Below are 21,524 nucleotides of genomic sequence, written 5' to 3'. Positions count from 1 at the left end.
GCTGACAGCAGCCAGCATGACTGATACTCTTGCCGCTCCCAGATGGCCTGTACAGCTCCGCTCCAATCTGATCCCAGCCCTTTGTTCTGTTATGTTCCATTACGTTTGGACCAGGCCTAGACAGAGAGAGAAGCAGCAGAAGAGCTGCTCTCAGATCAGGGACGGGGAAGGACGAGTGCGTTGCTCTGCGACGGCGTTTGACTGGTAGGTAACCAGTGGAACGCGCCGTCACGGCCGTGTTATGACTGAGGCTGCTGGGATAGCAGGAGAGTCAGGATCTTAGTGTGAGTCAGAGGTCAGAATAGCTCCAATAAAACAGCTACTTATCAGCCTATTAACCAATGTTCAGTAAACAGAACATGAGACATTTTGACTCTGGTGATTCACAAAAGTCTATACGAACAGAGAGCGCTTGATAATAGCATTGTCTTTTCTGTATGGATTGATGTATGGACATTAGACCCTTGGAGCTTGTCTGCACTGTCATCCCTGAGACGTAGCCGGTAGAGTTACGGTTTCAGGCATCAACAGGTTTCAATATACCAAGCCCATGGCTCGCCTGGGACAATCATTTTAATGTTGTGTCTCTTACAGATATTCTTTTTTCTTTTTTTTTTCTTTGCATAAAAAGGGCTAGTGGTGAAATGGATAATCAATACAGAGAGAATAGTTGTAGGTGGCTTGTCTTTGGTGGATCTCTCTCTCTTCACAGACACCCAGCGCTGAACGATGAAGCATAATATATGAGGTGACCTTCAAATGTCATAAATGTGTTGTGCAATAAACTGTCAATATTTGTGGTTATACGGAGCAGGATGACTTTTACAGTAATTGGAACAGCCGTATTAAAAGCTGGGGATCAGTCAGCTGATTAAAGACAGCCACGCTGGACTCCTGTCGCCTGGGACTAGTTTTCTCTCACACACACACACACACTGTACATACACTGTTTGTGTTCACTTAAAGAGAATGTGTGTGTGTGCACGAGTGTGTGTGTGTTTGTACCCCTGTCTCTGTATGTCTGAAGAACATTCATTATTTAGAGACTGTTAAACGCCAGGAGAGTCTGCTCTCATCTTCGCTGTGGTGTATCTCCCTCGTACAGGACCTCTGTTAACCCCGACACACACAGGGCGAGCAAAGGGTGTGTGTGTGTGTGTGGGCGAGGGGGGGGGGGGGGGTTAAGCTGTGTTTTTTAGAGTTTTTAATGCTGCCCCATCTGGGGTGGGCAGGTGGACCCTTGTCTGCTACATGACATGATGAAACTCTGCCAAGAGGGGGATATGTAGTGTGCTGCTAAATATGGTTATGAGGGGCTTAGTTACAGGACAGTATTGTTCAGTATGTGCACATTGACTGGAGACATGTGCAACAGGGTCTGGGTCAATTTGAATTCAGTGCAGTTGGAAAAGGGCTCGACGTGAATTCAAATGAGAATCGGGAATCACAATGGTGTCCATTGCTACTTTCGGAGGTTAGTTGAAATGAGGATTTCGGATTTTTCCGGTGACGCTCCCATCTTTAGTGGCGCGGCGTGTGTTCACCATGAGGCCACGCATGATCATGTGCTCAGGGCTTTTTAGCAGCAGGGAGACTTGCTGACTTCAGTCATTCTTTTCTTGAAACCTTATTTGACTCCTAACAGAGGAGGGGTGGGGGTGAGAAAGGGACGGATTAGCCGAGCTACAGTACTGTAGGAAACCCTTTGGATTGTGTGGCGTGGTTTCCCAAGTGCGTTCACACACATACGCTCACACACGCACGAATACGCTCACACACAAACGCTCAATCTATATCATGTGGCTTGTTATGGGGAAAAAAGGGGAATACAGGAAGACTTAACCTTATTTGTGCTGTGGTGGGTCACGCGCTTACTGATTTGAAAGAAGCATTGGTTTATGTTTGTGTGTGTGTGTGTGGGGGGGGGGGCATGACCAATCAGGATACTTTTACCCTGCTGTACATCACTACATAGCTCCTACTGATCTTCGATCAGGTCATTTCAAGTTCATTCTCTATAAATGGGTCATTCTGCTCATTTCAACAATATTTTTTACCAGTTCCAGCAGTCTGTCCTTCAAGGAAAGGCCTATACATTTACACAGAGACAATGACATACTGCACCTGCCTTCTAATTGTGCCTCCGTCGACTGTTTCTAAATCTGTTTTGAGTTCATCTGCAGATTGAGGGGTTGATTATGCGTGGCTAACATAAGGATCGCTTGGTTTGTGTATTAGTGTCGGCGCTGCCAGGGTGGGGTCAGGCATGTTATCACCCGCTCAGATCTCTTGACAGCGGTGACGCTACCTGTTCCACACAGGAGCGCCATGGAGACGAGCCGCGGCCCCGCTGCTGACACAGGCCTTTCTTTTCTTGTATTGTTCATTTTAACACAATCCGCCATATGCTACCAGGAGTTGATGATAGCGAGGATAAAACCTTCTGACGCTCCTCAGGAGAGGAGACCAAGGGAGTGTGTGTGTATGTGTGTGTGTGTGTGGGTGTGTGTGTGTGTGGAGGGGGTCGGGCTGGCATTTCTAAAGAAGCCTGTAAAGCTTCTGAACTGTCAGCGTTCTGTCAGTTTGAAATGGGTGGGAAAAATAGCGACTCACGTGAACCCATTGAAGTGTTTGACTTTGTGTGGTGTTAGCACATTTGGGTGGGAGGAAAAGGAGGGGTTGGGGGGGGGGGGGGCGACAATAGGAGAAGAAGTATGTTTTCTGACGTGCGCAAGATTTGAAGTGACACTCAACACTCCTCTGTTTTGTGTCTGTGTTTGTCTGTGAATGTGTGCGTGCCTGTTCCAGATGTAGGGGATGACCAGGGTAAGGTGGCAGGGCCCATGCAGCAGCCCCAGTCCCAGCATCGTGACCGGAGCCTGGGCTCGGCCATCAAGGACTGCCCCTACTGTGGCAAGACCTTCCGCACCTCCCACCACCTCAAGGTCCACCTGAGGATACACACAGGTGAGTGGCTCGGCCAGGTCCTCGCTCTGCAGGGGGGCTCCTCAGGGGGGGCTTTTCAGGGGGGGCTCTGCAGGGGGGGCTCCTCAGGGGGGCTCTGCTGGTACCTACTGTTCTCCTGCTGTGACGGACTCCATGGTTCCTCTTGGCAGCTGTTTGGAGGAAGATCTCCAGTCTGTCTTTCATACCGCATAGGATGCCCACCCACATAGCTGCTAGGGAGGCCCAGTCAGAGTAATGATGTGGGCATTGTCCACTGGTCGGACATCCAGAGGTGTGTGTGTGTGTTTCTGTGTGTGTGTGTTTCCGTGTGTGTGTGTTTCCGTGTGTGTGTGTTTCCCTGCGTGTGTCTTCTGCTGTGGTACTCCACTGCGAGCTAGAGATGCCCCAGTAACTATCCAGGTTAATGTGGCAGGTATGACCATCATGTGAGGTCACCTTTCTCCAAGGACGTCTGGCCCAACGAGCCGTCCACTCCCTCTGAAGGTCACCAGGCTGCCATGGAGACCCACGGCATAATGCGACCGCGCGAGTCAGCCCATATCACACACACGCCAAAGTTCACGACCCTCGGGAAGGTCAGCGTGGGGTCACTCCCCAGACTGTGCTCTAGTTACCCAGCGGAGGGGACAGAGTTGTTTCCGTAGAAACAGCTTACTATGCCTCGCTACGAGACCCTGCTCACGTTGAGCTGCTTTCCTACTCAGATTAGGCCCAGCTAAGATAAAGCACATAGTCATGGAAATCTCATGGCTTTATAAGACCTAAATCTGTTTCCACCCTGCTTGTGCTCTCTTAGCTGGTAAGCGCACGTACTGTAAATGTTCCCTAACAGCCAGCTGTCCTTAGTCTCTGACCTCTGTGTATGAAAACCCTGTTTTACTGCGCACACACACACACACAGAGGGAGAGAGAGAGAGAGAGAAAAGAAAAAAAAGATAAAGAAAAAAGGAAAAATAGCGTGTAATCCTGAAGTCACGATGAAGGCATGGTTGGAGTGAGCACTCGCAACTTAAAAAGGAAATCTCTTGCAGCTGAGGAAATCAATGCTAGCTTTTATTTGCAGTATTTTTTCCTCCCTCCGTGTGCTCTTAAAAGGGAAAGGGGGAGACCACCCAAAACGCAGACCCCACTCCCCCTCCCCGCCTTCACAAGAGGTACATACCTCAGGTCTGGAAAGGAATTAAGGACCAGGGAGTAGCGAGGCAGTACGCTGGTGTACTGACATAATTAGTCTCCCTGTTCTAAATGGTGTCCCCGTGTTAAATAGCACATCCAGGTCACAGAGAGCAACATCAGCCTCGGGTATTCTGAACCTTTCACCCCTCTCAAAACCTGACTGTGTGTGCATGTGTGTGCGTATGCGTGCCTGCGTGTATGTGTGTGCATGCAGCTGTTTACGTGTGCCGAAATCTGTTACCTAACAGTAGGGGGTGGTTGAGTTATGTCTGCTTCGAGTGGTCCAGTAAGGGTCCCCAGAAGGGCCATATTTCACTGCAGAGGAAACACAAGGCTCATCCCTGGTCGTACGTTAAGTCACTGAGGCCCGGAGCTGGGGGGGGGGGGGGGGGGGGGGGGAGGCCTTACCCGGCACACAGACCCACACAGCTCCTCATGCTCTCTAATGCACCATCAAGATGGGCCCTTTAAATCATCCCAACGAGATCAGATGGACTGCAGGTCGACGCAGTGATTACAGCCAGACGATGACTTTTAAACGGGACAAGGATCCCATCCTCGGTGACAATGAAGAGACCCTCCCGGATGACAAACTCTCCCTCGTTGCCCCTAATGCGTTCTGATTCCACAGCAGTGCCCGCCTCGCGATCGCCTCTCTGGCATTGTGCAACACAACGTTAGATTAATGACTCGCTAACATTTTGTTGAAAGGAATGAAGTGAATTTAAATTTCTCTAAAAGTTAAAGAGCTAATGTTACAGTATTAATTTCCTCTTGAACAGTGAGTGGGAAAATATCCATTAGCGAAATTAAGCACAGATTCTAGGTAGCTAACATTGTGAGCCATACAGTGTGAGGCCACAGTTAATGAACACTGCAGAGGGTGATATTTCATTATACAAATTAATGCTCACATTTTAATGGGAAAGTCACATAATGAATCTAGGCTTCAGTGACAGCAATTAGAGACACAGATTGTCCCCTTCTGGACAAGGCATATTTAGCAGTAAGCAGCTGTGTGTAAAAAATAAAAAGGTCCTTGCTCTTGACAATGTTTCCGCATAACTTTAGGGGAAAGAACCAATAAGAGTTTGGGCTCACCTTTCAGAAGGGACAGAGAGGGAGTCGGGCCTTGCCCAAGTCACTTAACCTCAACCTAACCTTGCAATCACAATGAATCAGAGGGGACCCACAGCCTCCCACTGCATCTCTCTCATTCCCCCTCTACTCTCAACCTCTCTCCCATGGATGGCTCTCTCCTTTTACCGTACATTTCTCTCTCTCGCTTTCCCTCTCCCTCTTTCTGGCTCCCTCCCTCCCTCTTTTTTTGTCGTGCTCTCCGTCATGTTCTCTCTCTATTTATCTCTTTAATTCTCTCTTTCCATCTTTTATTCACCAGCAGACTAGTTCTGTTCTGCATGTTACCCAACTCTGACTCATTTCCTAGCAACAACATACAGTCATTTCATCTTGTGTTGCTAACCAACAGGCCTGATTATGCACTTGTCACACGCTTCGGTCAGTGGAAACTGTTTTGATACACACATAATTATGAGATTAACTTTAATTTAAGGTTAAACTTCTTCTTCTCAGTCTTTTAAAGTCGTTAACCCAGATATACTTTAAGTAACAGCTTCTTTTAAAATATCTCTTTCTTTCTCTCTCAATCTTCTCATTCTTTCACCCCCCTCTCTTCATGGTATGCAAGCGGCCTCTCGCTAGTCTGTAAAGCCATATGGAAATTCATCTTAAAGTATGTCATATCTATTAACTGTTTTAATTGCCCCTCTGTAGGCTAAGGGTGTTTACTCAGAGCTGTTACTATGGTACTGTGACAAATCATACAAATCCAGATGAAATCAGTTTGAGCATATCTGCTTCAAGAGGACACACACACAGGTTTGTTTTACTATCCTAGTGAGGACTAACCATTAGCTCCCATTCAAATTTGTGTTATCCCTTACCATATCCTTAACCCTTAATGTAAGCCAAACACTAATTATAACCTTTACCCTAAACCCCCTAGAAATAGCACCTGAAGTTGTGGGGCATGATACAATGTCCCCACACTGTTTTCTTTTCTTAGTTTACTCTCCTTGTGGGACTTCTGGTCCCCACAAGTGTAGTTCAACAAGACCGCAGTCATACACACAAACACATATTCCAATAATGGGAATATTTAATTTATAGATAGTATGTTTCATAGCAAGCTTCATACTTCACCAAGTGGCCATGTACATAATTTGTTCCTGGAATATGTTAAGAATTTCATTTGTTTAAACAAATATGAAACACAAAGAGACTCATAACTATATTTCATTATTTGGTCTAAACAATTATACTAATTTAGTACTTTTGTTTCTTGGTGATCTGCTGTGTTGCATAGAGGTTGTGCTGTTTGCACTGAAATCAATTAAAAGTGGATTAACGGGTACATAATGACCTTTAGCAGTAAATTGTGTGTAATGTTGCAAGGCAGGATACAGTATATTCCCCAGATGTCACACATGCCCCTGACGCATGATAGAGCAGATGTCTCAGCCAGTCCAAATGGCTCTCACACATTCTCTACCCAAAACACTCACGCACAAACACAAGCATGCCCATATACACAGAAAAACCCTTCTTTGTAAGTCACACTGATTAATATCCAGTATTGCATTTCAGCTGTACACCAGTACAGTCAAATAAGTGCAATTTATATTTAAGAAAGGGAACAATAATCTCAATCGTTTTTGTTTTTTTCCTGATCATCAGTAGCCTCAAAGACAAAAAAAGAGAACAAGAGTTGTGTAAAAAAGCAGATCAGTGTAATTTCACTCTAATTTGAGGCCTAGAATATCATTTTGTCCAGTTAGAGGAATTGAGAATGATCATTTGCATCAGGGACGTTTCCTTATTAAATCAGCTCATGCTGTTGTTAGCCTGCTCAGAGGAGAGCCACTTATTGGGTTAAAAGCTCATCTCGCATCGTTTATTTTGAATATACTGTACTGTGTGCTGCAAACTAGGTCTGGTGTAAAAAAATAATATGCAAAAAAAAACTCCCTCACAGATCGTTCTCTTACCCTCTTTCTGTTTATTCCTTGCTCAATTCATTGTCTCACACACTCAATCTTGCTCTCTAACTCTTTTCTTTCCTTTTGTCTCTGGTATCAATGTGATATTGAGTGTGTGTTTGTGGTCCTGTATTTGAGAGCTGTGCAGTGGGTCTGCAGATCCCAGATCTTTTTCTGGAATGCTGCCCTCCAAATAATGATAAATTACTTGAGCAGTATGCCATTTGCTAATTATATCCGTGATTTACTACAGAGCAGGACTTAAATCATTCAATCCAGTCTTGCGTAACAATGCAACATTTTCTTTTTGGTTAAAAATGGTTTCCATGTGTATAATCTAAACATGTTATAACTATATATACACACACAGGACTTGACAAACATCCCTTTATTCTTGATCTAAATTTTGTTTTTACATTGTGTCTCCCTAAATCCTTTTCAATCTGCAGACACTTTATCTGCATGGCTTCTCCTCAAGAAATTCTCTCCAGTAACTTTTTACATGTTTAAGAAAATCAAGCTTTGCATTTTTGTTTAGCGTTTAATGACTCAAAATCTGGCAGGAAATCCAAGCCTATTATAATAGCTAGCAGGATGCAATTTATCTCACCAAAAGAAACGTATCTTTCTAAAGGCAAGGGAGATCCACTTTTGGCAGAATTATGTTTTTGTTTTACCATAATCAAGGACTGTCATGAATATGGATCTGAATTGTACAGTATATGTCTATGTTCAGTGTTCTGCTTCTTCCAATATATAATGTATATGGATTTGTATATATTCCACAGTAATTAATGATGTTCTCAATCATATGGTTGCACTAAAAGAGGCTTGCAACAAAACATACATACATGTGGCTCCCATCTGGTCACTTTAGCTCATTCAGAACTCTGGCTCACTTCCTGCTCCAGCTTTATATCTAGGGACCTCCTTAGTTTGGTCCACTGTCTCTGGATTTGCGGAGAGAGAGAAATAGAGCAAAGAGAGTAGCCTATAAAGAGAGAGCAGGGAGAGGGAGAGAGAAAGAGAGACATAGAGAGAGAGAGCCTAGCCGAAAAGTGGTTGTTGTGATTTATGCCTCGCTATGATACACTGCAAATATAGAAATCACAGTCTCATCGCTACAGCACGGAGGCCTGACAGCCAACAAGGCCAAGACAGAGACCCAACACTGACCCACCCATAATGCAACACTGATCCCCCCCCACACACACACACAAACACACACAAACAACCTTCCCCCCCATGCAAACAGAACAGAGATAACATTGAGACAGTTTTGCTGTCAGTCGAGAATATTATCTATGGTCGTGGACTGAGAGCACCATATGGTGTGCCTGGTTCTTTATGGTGTCGACGTGAGTGATGGCTCACTTGGAGGAGCCGGATCGACCCGTATTCACATGCCAATCTCCAAATGGAGCAGAGCAGAGGGAAGAGCACTGTTGACTGAATACTGAATGGTGTTGGATGTTTTTATAATTTTTTTTACATCATTGACTGTTGTGGTTGTTCACAGTTTGTTTTCTCTCTCCCTCTCTCTGTCACTCTCTGTCACTCCCTGTCTCTCTCTCCCAGGAGAAAAGCCGTACAGATGCCCTCACTGCGACTACGCCGGGACACAGTCTGCCTCTCTGAAGTACCACCTAGAACGCCATCACCGCGAACGGCAGAATGGTGCCGGGGGCGTGGCCTCCTCCGGTCACGGCCCCAACTCTGAGCACAAGGATGATCATGGGAAGGGCAGCGGTGGCGTCTTCGCCCGGCCTGATGTCCTGCGCGGAGTCTTCAAGGGCATGCCGTCCAACCTGGACTTCCGGGGCGCCCCACTCCTGCCGCATCAGTGGGCCGCGCCAGGCATGATGTCACCGAGAGACCGCGAGAGAGACCGCGAGAGAGACCGCGAAAGAGAGAGGGATCGCGACCGCCACGACGCGTCCTCCTCTGAGAGCATGAAAGGCACCGACGGCCCCTCCTCCTCCATCGTCAGCGACAGCCCTGCCAGCTTCTCCGACCTGGGCCGGGCCTACCAGAGCATGATGGGAAATGGAGTCCACTTCCAGGGCTCCCTGCAGGCCTTCATGGACAGCTTTGTGCTGAGCTCCCTGAAGAAGGACAAGGAGAGCCAACAGCAGCAGCTCCGCTCCCAGCACTACTATGACAACGGAGAGCCCAAGGCCAAACGCCCGGACCCGGGAGACGAGCGGGCCGAGGCCAAGCCCTCGGAGCGACCCAAACCCGGGTCCCAGTACGAGCCCCTTGACCTGTCGGTGTCGGTCCGGCCCGACCAGGCTTCACTCCCTGGGTCTTCTGTCACCATCCAGGACAACGTGGCCTGGCACAGCTGTCTGTTCTGCTCCTTCTCCACAGCCTCCATGGAGCTGATGGCTCTCCACCTGCAGGCCAACCATCTGGCCCGGCCGCAGCGCGCCGAGGCAGGCAAGGAGCTTCACGGAGACGCCTCCAACCACCCCCTGTCCACCTCCACCCCCAAGGCCCCAACCCTGAACCCAGGCCTGCTCCACGACAGAGAGGGTGACGAGAAGAGCTGGAGAAACCACATGGATTCACACCCTGGCCTGGGTAGCTACCAGAGCGACTTTTACCGGCAGTATGGAGGCATGTATGATGGCGCCTCCAGGGCACAGGGGTATGGAGCTCCAGGGGTATCCGTCCCAGGGATAGACCTGCCCAGCCAGGCCCCAGGAGGAGGGGGTATGGCTGGGGATGAGGCCTCTGACAGGGCCTCCTGCGAAGAGGCCGAAGACCAGGGCCAGTCCGATGAAGATGAAGGAGGAAGGGGGGCCGAACGCAACATCACCCCCCTCTCCGCCACGCCCAAGAGACAGCACTCCGACGACGAGGAGGACCACGAGATGGAGGAAGAGGACGGCGGGGAGGATGGAAGGATGGAGATGGAAAGAGAAGATGACGACCTGGCCAGCGATCGAATGCCCAAGCAGAACCAGAACCAGACAGAGTCACCTCCCCCACGAGACGCCCTGAGGTCAGGAGCTGGCTCCTCCTGTCTGAGCCCCCAGGGCCCCTTCCTTCCCCATGCCCAGAACCAGCCTCCATCCCTGGAGAAGCAGTGGCAGCAGGGCCTGGGCCTGCTCTCCTCTGGGGGAGCCCCCCCTGGGCTGCTGAAGCCCGAGCAGGCCCATCTTGAGCAGCAGATGAACATGCTGTCTGTCCTGAGGGCCTACAGTTCCGACAACCTCGCAGCCTTCAACGGCCTGGGGAGCAGCTCCAACACGGCCGGGGGAGGCGCCGGTGCCATGAAGAGGCCCGATGCACCCGGTGAGTGTGTATGTGTGTTGGTGTGTGTGTGTGTGTGTTTGGGCGTGTTTGTGTAAGTGTATGTGTGTAACCTGTTCTGTATCCACAAGGCAATCGACTGATCCCTGTGGCCCCTCTTTGCTCCCTTTTTCACTTTCAAACATGCACACACACACACGCACACACAGTCATGATATTCGCAAACCATCATACCCCCCCCCCCCCCCCCCCCAAAAAAAAAGAAACTCAAAAATCGCTATTAAAGTGATTCCAACCTTATTTCAAGCAGGTTTAGAAGCTATTGAACTGGGCGAGTAGCAACAGATTAATCTTTATTACACGTTTATATTACGGAGCCAGTGGTGTCTGTGCCCATCCAGTGCTGCAGAGCCCAATCACCCTGTCTCCCAAAGAGCGGGACCTCAACCCCCATGTCATCTCCTCCACACAGCCCCTAACTAGCTCAGCTCTCATAAAGCCTGCTCCCAGAAGCCCATTACTTTATAAAGCCCAGAGATCTATGACCCTGTGAAAAATGAACTGTCAGCTTTCATGATTCTGTTAAGGTTACAGCCACTCCTTGAGACTGCATTGGGTGTTTCCTTTTTTCTTGTGGTTATTTTTTTTTTTCTTCGTAGCGCCGTTTTGGCCGATGAAAAGATGTGTTATGCGTTGTAGAGATCAAGGCTGAACAGGGTAGGGGAAGGAGGAGGAGAACCCAAATAAATACTGAAGCAGTGTACATACTGTACACAAAACTACAACTGGTCAGATATGTGTTGGATTGCTACTTTTGCAGGCAGAAACTGTATTCTATCAAACCCACATTTGCGGATTTACTAAGTACTGTAGCTGCTATTTCCAGTCGTCATCATCAATAAAAGGAACTAGATAACTTACTAGATACCACTGGACGTGTTTATCTCTGAGCTGACTTCTTAAAACTACTTTTGTGAGCGCGGGAAATAGTTTGTGCATACAGCACAGATAGGTATAAACTGCAGTGCAAGCTAGATCTTTTGTGCTATTGTTGATACTAGAACATAAATATTGAATATTGCATTCATTCAATATGCTATTCATTAAATGTCACCCACGCACATAGACTCAGTGTGTATGTGTGGTTTCTCAAGCCGTGAGCCGTGTTGTCTAGCAAACTGAATCAATCTGAAGGCAGCAGGTTGATTTCAGTGTTCGTACACAGCAAACATTGAGTAGATCAAAAGAATTTCCGTTAGTTGGGAAAACAGAGTAATGTTATTTTTGTTTAGTTTTTCTTTCAAACTGATTCATTATCAATGTACAAACAAACGTATCTCTTTACTTGTGTACTCTCATGTGTTTTCGTATCACGGTGCAAGTTGTATTGTCATTTTCAGTTTTAATAACGGAGCTATTGAATGATGAGTTCAAAACCATCTTACTCTCAAGAACAATAATCTATTATAATGACGGTGTGCGCGCGTGCACGTGTGTGTTCATTTGACCTTTCCACGGTGGCGGATACACTGCTTGTTGTCATGGAACCTGCACAGTGCATATGTGACGGACATAAAGGGTCATTCACAGTGATGTCAGATTATGTGGCATATTTTACTTTGTAAATGCTTTTGTGTAGGAATGTCCCCTGTTTTAATCACAAGCCATCTGAAAGGCAGCCTTGTGATGTGGCCCTGCTGGTGCAGAATAGCTGACCTTTTTAGATAAGGCTTTGTCTGTGGAACAAAAGGCTCTCTTCCTGAGTTGTTTTGTCCTAGCCTTAGTCAGTCGTTCATTGTAATAAGGCCTAGATGGTGATTATGTATCCAGCCGCCACCAAGCCCAGGCACCCCTTCACATCCTCATGGCTCTGCTCAGGCTTGTGGATGACCTCATAGATAACTGTATAGCATGTAACTGAACACTGTACTCCTACAGCTCAGCATAACCGTCCAGGAAGATCTCTGCTTGTAATCTAACTCAAAGGTGGGAGATTACATACTCTACCTCAAACCTCAAATCAATTATATCCCCCCTCCCCCAAACAACAGTAGTATATTGTATATAGTATGTTAAATGGCACTGACTGACATTGACCCTAACCTCAACCCTAACTCTAAATCTTTTGGTCTTCTTCTGTGTCCTATCACTGTATTGACATCCACATCTGGATGGAAGTATGTCAACCCTTCCCTCCCACTTCCCCTCCCTCCCTCCCTCCTCCCTCCACCCCCCACCAAGCCCTCTCTCGCCCGGCTCGCTGGCTACATCTGCTGCCAGACCTCCCTAGCTGACGGAGGTGACAGTGATACCGTAAACAACCAATCCAAAGGCCTGACGAACCTTCGGGGAACATTCTCACAACCTTTACAGTGTGTTCAGAGTAATCAAGAACAGATGAGAATCCTGCTGCCACGGAGATTAGAACAGTAACGGAGCAGAGAACTACAGATAGAGCCACAGAGCTGGACCAGGATAACAGCTACAGACCAGCAAACAATACAGCAGAACAATTAGATAGAACCATGGATATAACAGAACACACTAGCGTTCTACACAGCTACTGTGGACCGTGCACTGTAATCAATGGCAGGAGGTGAATACAGGCACTTTGTAATGTATAAATATGTATAGAAAACTGTAGTAGGCACATCTAGTTCATTTGAAATAGAATCTAGTCTTCATGAATACCCCTCAAACCCCCTCCCTCACCCAGATCCACTTCTAACCTCCTTGTGGAGGGGTCACCCATGGGGAATTGCAGGGACGACATACTCTACAGTTATTTTGGGGTGGGGAGGGTGTCACGCCGACCAGAAAATTCAATTCAGAACTGACAAAATGTGATTATCTGGAGTGGGTTTGCATTAGGTTTGTATGCAAATAGAGCATAAATCATTAATATCAAAATTCTCCCCTGAATTTGCGCTAGCTGTCGAGCACACGGGTTGAGAGTGGCGGAGAAAAGCGCCTTCAGAGTGCCTCTCTTTTCATTAATATGCCCAGAGCTAGGGTGAACACACTCACACACACACAGACATATCCACACACACACACACACACTCACTCACACAATGTTAAATCAGAAACACACATGTAGGGGCTGTGGTCCCACATATTCATACATTACAAATCATCAGACAGTGTTGGCTTCAATGTCTTTCCTATTTGGCCCATTAGGGATGGCGTGTCTCTGGTTACTGTGGCCCAGTGCACGGTGTTAGGATTGATACAGCCCACTCTCGTGTTGAGGCTAGCCATTGTGGATGGGTTTCACACGATCAATAGTTGGCCATGACAAGAGGCCCAGCTATAGATAGCCATACATTAGATAGCCTGTTGTATCACATTATGCCACCGCTTCCAACTGTGGACGAGTGGACGTTCTGTAAGCATTTAGTCTTCTGCCAGTATATTCATGTCACGGGCCGGGCCAGTGTGTTTCACCGGGCCCTCTTTACAGGGCTGTCTGGAGTCAGGTCGCCGAGGAGGGGGGGGGGGTTGAAGAGGGAAGTGTTTATGGACGAGGCTGAGGCTAGACCCGGCTTTCTCGGTACTTTGACGGGACATGTTTACTGTAGGTGCTGCAGAACGACAGCGTGTAAGTCAACGTGAAGCACCTCTCACAGGAGGAGGATATTGATGGAGGGGAGGAGGGAGAAAAGAGAGATGTTATGCTTACTCCACCTATGTTTCTCCACCCCCTCTCTACAAGGGCTCTCCTCCCGTGCCCCGTCGCCGCGGCGATGAGAGCATCTCCGTTGTTTGTTGTTGATGATTGTTAGGTAAATGCTTGTTCGGCCGCGCCTGCTCCAGACCCATTAGGCCGAGTGAGAAATGACTTGTTTGGCTGTTTGAAGAGCCCAAGCAAGGGTGAACCAATAACTCGAACCAATAATCGTGATCCTGTGCAAGTGGGAGCTGAGAAGGACATTGTTACCACAGCTTAAACTTTACAAGTGGCTCCTTGTCCCAGTCCCAGGCTGAGAGATTCTTCATGCTCTGAGTCTGTTCCAGCACCCCCACACTGAGCAAACAGACACAGACCTAGCCTGTAGTACTGTAGATAGACGCCTCTGCTACTGTACAGCACAGGCTAACAGTCACAGATAACTGTAACACATTCATTGGGGGGGGGGGGGGGATCTCCTCTGGGGATAAATTATGAAGGATGCAGGGGGTGGGGGGGGCAGAGAGGATTGTGGGTCATGGCTCAAAAGGCCATTACACCCCCTGGTGGAAATGCAGAGAAGTAAGCCAAGTTAGTGGATGGGGTGGGGGGGGGGGGTAGATGGAGATAAAACACTGATGAAGGGAGGATGAGCGATACACGTGCGTGTGTGTGTGTGTGTGAGTGAGAGGAGGACAGATCAGGGTGTTTGTAAGTATTTCTGGAGAGAAGCGTCTCTGGAAGTGTGAATGCTCAGCATGGCCTTTTGGGTTTATCAATTTACACAGGCCCACAACGAGCGTGCGCACACTACGCGCTCCTCCCCTGCCAAGCTTCTACCCTGCCTCGCTCGACACGGTGAGCGGGAAAGAGGGAGCGAGCCAGCGATAAAAGGAGAAAGACATAGAGAGGACAGAATAAACAGCTAACACAGATAGCCTGTGTCAGGAACGCAAACTGGGGGGGGGGGGGGGGGGGGGGGAGAATGTACTTCTTGCTGATATTTTTAGCCTCCTTTGCTTTTTGACGGGATCGGTCGGTTAGTAGGAAGTCTGTTTTGTCGTTTTTTTTTCTCTGGGAAGACTGTGTTGTGGGAGGGGGGAGAGGGGGAAAGGGTAGGTCATCTAGTTGTAGCGGTGTTCCTGTCACTGTTGGTGACATAATGTGCCAAAAGGGGTTAGCCCTCTCTGTGTGGGACCTGAACTCTGGTCACAAAGGTCACGCCCCTGACCGCAGTCCTTATACTGCATGTCACACCTCCTCTAGTACTGCATGTCACACCTCCTCTAGCACTGCATGTCACCCCCCCTCTAGTACTGCATGTCACACCCCTCTAGCACTGCATGTCACACCTCCTCTAGTACTGCATGTCACACCCCTCTAGTACTGCATGTCACACCTCCTCTAGTACTGCATGTCACACCTCCTCTAGCACTGCATGTCACACCTCCTCTAGTACTGCATGTCACACCTCCTCTAGTACTGCATGTCACACCTCCTCTAGCACTGCATGTCACACCTCCTCTAGTACTGCATGTCACACCTCCTCTAGTACTGCATGTCACACCTCCTCTAGTACTGCATGTCACACCCCCTCTAGCACTGCATGTCACACCCCCTCTAGCACTGCATGTCACACCTCCTCTAGCACTGCATGTCACACCTCCTCTAATACTGCATGTCACACCTCCTCTAGCACTGCATGTCACACCTCCTCTAGTACTGCCAATGTGTGCGTGTGCTTGTTGGTATACATTTAGATCAGTGTGCATGTGTGATTGTGTGTGTGCAAGGGGTACGTCCATGTGTACATACTGTACGTGTATGTGTGTGTGGAGGAGCTGTGGAGTGCATAGCAGGGTAATGAAAGGATCACATGCGTCGGTCTCTGTGAACAGGTTCCTTAAAGCTATTATGGTAATTAAAAACATATGGTGCCTTGGCTGGACTGGCTGGGATCCACAGATGTACAGGATCATAGCTGTCGTTCCAGCTCCTCCACTGTCTCTGTCACGAAGAGAGCACAGCTTTCCACTTCAAACAGCACACACACACACACATCCAGACACACATGCCCATATTTTTCTATTACTTTCATGCTCACATGCAAGGAGCACAGAGAAAAAGATACACTTAATCTCTCAAATTAGACATAGCAAACAGTAGCTGACACCCCCCCCCCCCCCTCCACACACACACACACACACACACAAGCACACACACTCACAAACATTAAAGCTGTAGTGTTTTTGTGTTTTTTTCAATTTGTTGCTCGCTAATTACCAAAGCCACTTAATTCATGTGCTGCTTGACTTTTGTAGAACCAAATCCAAATGGTCTTTCCAAAATGAAAGACAGTGATAGCAGCTTCCTCCTTCAAAACAAGGAGATATTCTAATATTGTGTGCCGTTTGCTCCCCTAATTTCCTAGGTTCCTTTATCAAGGAAACTCACACACACGTCACGCACTACACACAGTGTACACGCAGGCAAACCGTACGCATACTTAAAACACTATGTTAGGATGAAACCTGGTAATTGGCAGTAATACTGTCCTCATCAGGTGGTTAATTACTATTAATTTAGTGTGTGTGTTAGTCTACAAGCATGCACGCACAGACACACACTGGTTTCTCACAAGTGTAAGTGAGAACATAATGTCTTGAATATACTACACAGATATTCTGCTATCACAGATATTTTGCCAAGTCAGCTGGAATGATTTCACAAAAAGGGCAGTGACAGAGATCTGAAAGGTATAAGCCTTATTTTCTATGAAATTATGATTGTATTTAGGGATGAGGGCTATCTCTTTGTAATATTAGTCCTACATTGTGGAGTACTAACTGATCTGAGAGCAGTAAAGAGACATGTTGGCCTTGTGTGTCTCAGTTCACATACATTGGGGGCCTGCTGAAGTCACTAGAATCTCTCTCTCACTGTCTCCCAGAACCATGGAATACCTCCTGCTTGCTAGCTCTCCACTTCTCTCTCCTTCCTCTTTCTCTCCCCCCTCTCTGTCCTTGCTCTGAGTAGCTGCATGGTCTGAAGTTCTCCCACGATTAAGCTGTCTGTAGGGCATCTGTTCCTCCCCGCCGTCGAGGTGACAGACAGTGTTGCAGATACTCTTTTTGTGCATTGTGCGCTGGTGAGATGACGGCTTTAACGGCTGAAGGCAAGGTGCTATTTCACATGTGCAATATTACCATTTTAACTTGTGCGGAGGTGAATTATCACCTTGTCACTCACCAGTGCAAATACTAGTTTCAAAGAGCAATTAATTGTAATAGCTGTTGTCAAGCCCTGGGGAAGATACCTGTGGCTCTCACATCCCCCTTAGCAGATGTGAGATCTCTAAAAATATTTTTCCCTCGCTAATTTCCCTGATATCAACTGCTCAACGCTGAAAGCTCGGTGAAAGGCTTCATATTCTCCCGTTCTCTTTCTCACTCTGCGACTCATACCTTGATGATACTGGCCGCATCATTTCCAGGAAGTACAGTGCGGTGAATGAAGTATAGAGTTGCCTGCGAACAGAAAGGACAGGGAATATCGGATGCTAGCAACTCCTCTGCAATTATTCTGTTCATTATTTTGGGAGACAGAGGAAACACAGAAAGATACAGCACAGATATCTTGGGAGTTGGAGAAAGTAGCATTTCTCATTGTTACATTAATGCGTGTGTGTTTGGGTACGTGCATGTGTGTGCGAACGTGCACGTATGAGCACCCTGTCTCACTCGCTCGCATATTTGTTTTTCCATTTTATTCAAGATCGCAAAAACAAAACACTAGTGACTATAAATTGGCCTTCCAACTTGAGATATTTGATATAATTTTGCTTCCATCTTGTTATTTTGGTTGTTTGTTTCCTTCTCTGCTGTAGACTTTGTTGAGTACGAGTTCCTCCTGTGTAGAGCTGGGCGTCTCTTCCCCAGACACACCGAGATGTGAGGCAGCTGTCTCAGAGGACTTGTTCTTATAAAATAAGACTTCCTGTGAGAGAAGCTCCACCATGTACACACACAGGCAAATGTATAAGAGCCACACTTACACCTCCGCCAGACAAGAGCATAATGAGAGAAAGAACAGCAACTTCAATGACAATGCAAGAAAAAAGAAAGGTACAGGGAACAGGTGCAATGGGGGGAAAAAAAGCAAGCATGTCAACTTGTATTCCTTCTGTTATCCCACATCAATGGTACCATACAGTGATGATAATACAAACACAAACACAACACAGATATAGACAGCATAACCAACAAGGGTATGTTTGAAAAGCACTGTGGCAATTAAGGACAAATAACTTGTATTATCCCCTCAGTATCTGCCATGTGAAGGATGAGCCAGACCAATAAACCATGTTTGATTTAAACATCAAACGAAACAGGGAAACAAATAAAAAAATAAATTAAATACAAACTTCTGGCAAGGAGCAGCGAGGGAATAAAAAAGCATAAAGAAATAATCCTGAAACATTATAACATTAGCTGTTAGAAAATGCACTTAATTCCTCTGCGGAGACAGAAATAAACAAGCACGCGCTAGCATTGTTCCAAGCAAATCCCTTCATCTGAATCTCCCTAAATGGAGCATTGTTTTAATACTAAAATATAGGGGAGGCACTGGATGCTAGTTGCTCTAATTACAGTCATTTAATCAGGATTAGACGGGTTACCTGGATAGGACTCTACAGACAAGGAAAGGCAACCTCAGTCCTACTTGGGAAGGACACGCGGGTATACAGCATACAGTAGTGTGTAGGGTAGTGGCTTTTCTGTGATCACATGCCTCACTGATACACATTTCAGCTCAGAAACAATGACATTCTTTTTAGAATAAGTAAACACTGTTCTATTGTTCTCTCTCTCCCCCTCGTTCTCACTCTTTAAAAAACATGCTGTCTCTCCCTGAGCCCCAGTTGAATAGGAGTCAGAGAGAATCCATTTTAATCTGATTAATAACTTAGTTGATCACATATAACCTAATTTTCATTCAGTGCTGCTCTTGTCCACTGAGTCATATACCAAATGACCTTTGAGTCACCAGGGCTAACATAAAGCACAATAAGCGCCATTGTGCTGTCAAAAAAATCTGTGGATGTTTTACATCATTACAACATTTTTATGTTCCCATCTTTTCAAATGCGAAGCTGTCCACAAAAGGCCACCTCTCCAATTGAGGGGCCATTAGGTCTGGACCTCTCCTCGAGTTTCCTGGGGCCGGGAGATGGGAACAACTTCTCCCCACCATTCACAGTAATATGAATCGTCCTTTTAAAACAGATATGGTTACATATTAGTTTTGAAAGGTACAGTAACTGCTCAGCTTAAGCTGTTCTCCAACAGAGCAGCTTTTGTTTCCCTACAAACCTAATAACCAGGCCGCCCTGATCCCATCTCACTCTCTTTCTCTCTCTGTCTCTCTCTCCTCACGTCATTTGTGTGATTTTGGGGGAAAGTGTACCACAAGTACATGTTTAGGTTTGCAGAATACCTTTTGACAAATGTTTTGAAAATATTTATGATAAATTGAACTAATTGTGTATTTGCTTGGAAGTACTTTTCATCGTAATCTGAAATTGGTATATGATCGTGTGATCTTATTTGCTCTCCCAAAGGAAACCTTGTGAGATTTAATTATTACCAGGAACCCCCCCCCCCCCCCCACACAAGAAATATGAATCAAATATGTATGAAGGAGGCTTATGTCTGCGTACACCCATATGCTTCACTCACTGGAGCATCTTGTACTGAACATGCACCTTTCCTTGACCCGGGCTGGGAAGATACAGTATCAGCTTCACTCAGACCCCACTCCCTGAATCCTCCTCTCCCTCCTACTCCTCTCCTCCTCTCCCTCCTCCTCCTCTCCAGCATCTTCATCATCCTGGCTACGTTCGGCAGATTGTTTGATTTGTTTTTTAAATGCTCGTCCGTACTGTGTCTTTGCGACACATGGGATCAGTTGTTTCTCCTTCCTTTCTCTTGAGTTCATTATCTCTGGAGAGAGGGACTCTTCCCTCGCCGGGATAAGCCCTGAAGCTCTGTGATTCACAGGCCGCTCACGGTTGTAAAACCAAGGCCGGCATGCACCAGTTTCCCGAAATTGTAAGAACTTTATGGTTTATGGTTTTTATTAGACTTGACAGGAAGAAAGGGTGGAAGGATTAAGCTGAGGATTACCACTATACTTTAAGATAAATCTTTTTTTTGTTTTTTTGGTTGAATGTGTAACCTCATCCTCGCTCATTCTGGGAAACCACTGCTATTAACTGCATTATGCTAGCCTTTGTGTCCTATATCCCGACAAAGTTTTAAGTACGCTTTCTTGGATGAGACGCTTTAGCGTGCTCCAGTACTTCTGCCAGTCACACAAACACACTCTGTAAGCTTTTAAACACAGAACAATGGCGAAGAGCATAGCTGTGCACATTAATGCTTTTGTACACAGAGAGAGAGAGAGACAGAGACAGAGAGAGAGACAGAGAGAGAGAGACAGAGAGAGAGAGAGAGAGAGAGAGAGAGAGAGAGAGAGACAGAGAGAGAGAGATACAACAATTGAGGAAAAAGAGATAAGCAGAGCTTGGCTGCGTTGCCCTCTGTTTTTCTTCATCCATCGCTCCTCCCTATTCTTGCCTCGATTCTCTAAAGCAGGGAAGCAAATCTCTCCCTCCATCATCAAATCTGCGGTGATCTGTATGCGCCAGACATTAACAGACAAACATCATACTCAGACCCGCGGCCTCTAATTGACTGAACAAGGATTGGTCACACTTTTAAGGAGCGTTCCATAATGGATTTCCATGTTTGTGAGCTTCTAACTGGCAGTCCAAATGGAGGGCAAAATGTGTCTTTATTACCCCAAAACAACAACACTTTCTTCTCTGTTAAGATGATATCACCCACTGTGTGTGTAGGTGTGCGTGCGCGTGGGTTTGTTTCTGTGTACGTGTGTGTGTGTGTGTGCTTGTTTGGTGTGTGTGTTTGTTGCAAGGTCAACTCAGCCTGACAGATGACAAACGATCTCAAGATGGCCGCATCATCTGTCCTGTAATTGTTGGGGGAAAAAAAAAGATGAATGCCACATCTTGTGTAACCCTCCCTCTCTTCTGTTTGCCTGGTCCTGGTCGCCTTATCATGTAGACTGAGACGGAAACAGGGACAGAAGCACCTGATTCTTCCATTGCACACATGTTGTCTTCCCTGCTCCAAGGCCTGGGAGAAAAAGAGAGAGAGAGATCTTTCAAATCTGTACTGATCATGTTTCAGTATCAGGAGAACTTGGCAGCTGAGGAGGATGCAGTATTACAGACAAGCTGGTCATCAGATGGGACTTGGGTTTATTTCTGTGCCCCCCTCCTCCCAGCCCCCCCCCCCCCCCCCCCCCCCCCC

At 46.8% G+C, this 21,524-nt stretch overlaps 1 protein-coding gene across 1 annotated transcript in view; it reads left to right on the top strand.

Annotated features, from left to right (window-relative positions):
• Positions 1-175: 175 nt before the first annotated feature.
• The window catches only part of LOC124481884 (zinc finger protein 536-like), a 56,664-nt gene continuing 35,315 nt past the window's right edge, over positions 176-21,524 (top strand). Inside the window, exons 1-3 of the mRNA XM_047042163.1 lie at positions 176-204; positions 2,809-2,967; positions 8,781-10,502. Of these exons, the coding sequence (XP_046898119.1) occupies positions 2,844-2,967; positions 8,781-10,502 (1,846 nt within the window). The 5' untranslated portion in view covers positions 176-204; positions 2,809-2,843. The remainder of the gene's footprint in view (positions 205-2,808; positions 2,968-8,780; positions 10,503-21,524) is intronic.

Source organism: Hypomesus transpacificus, chromosome 19 (genome assembly GCF_021917145.1).
Source record: "Hypomesus transpacificus isolate Combined female chromosome 19, fHypTra1, whole genome shotgun sequence".
Lineage (NCBI taxonomy): Eukaryota > Metazoa > Chordata > Actinopteri > Osmeriformes > Osmeridae > Hypomesus > Hypomesus transpacificus.
Note: the sequence above shows the minus strand (reverse complement) of the source record. Positions and strands in the feature narration are given on the sequence as shown.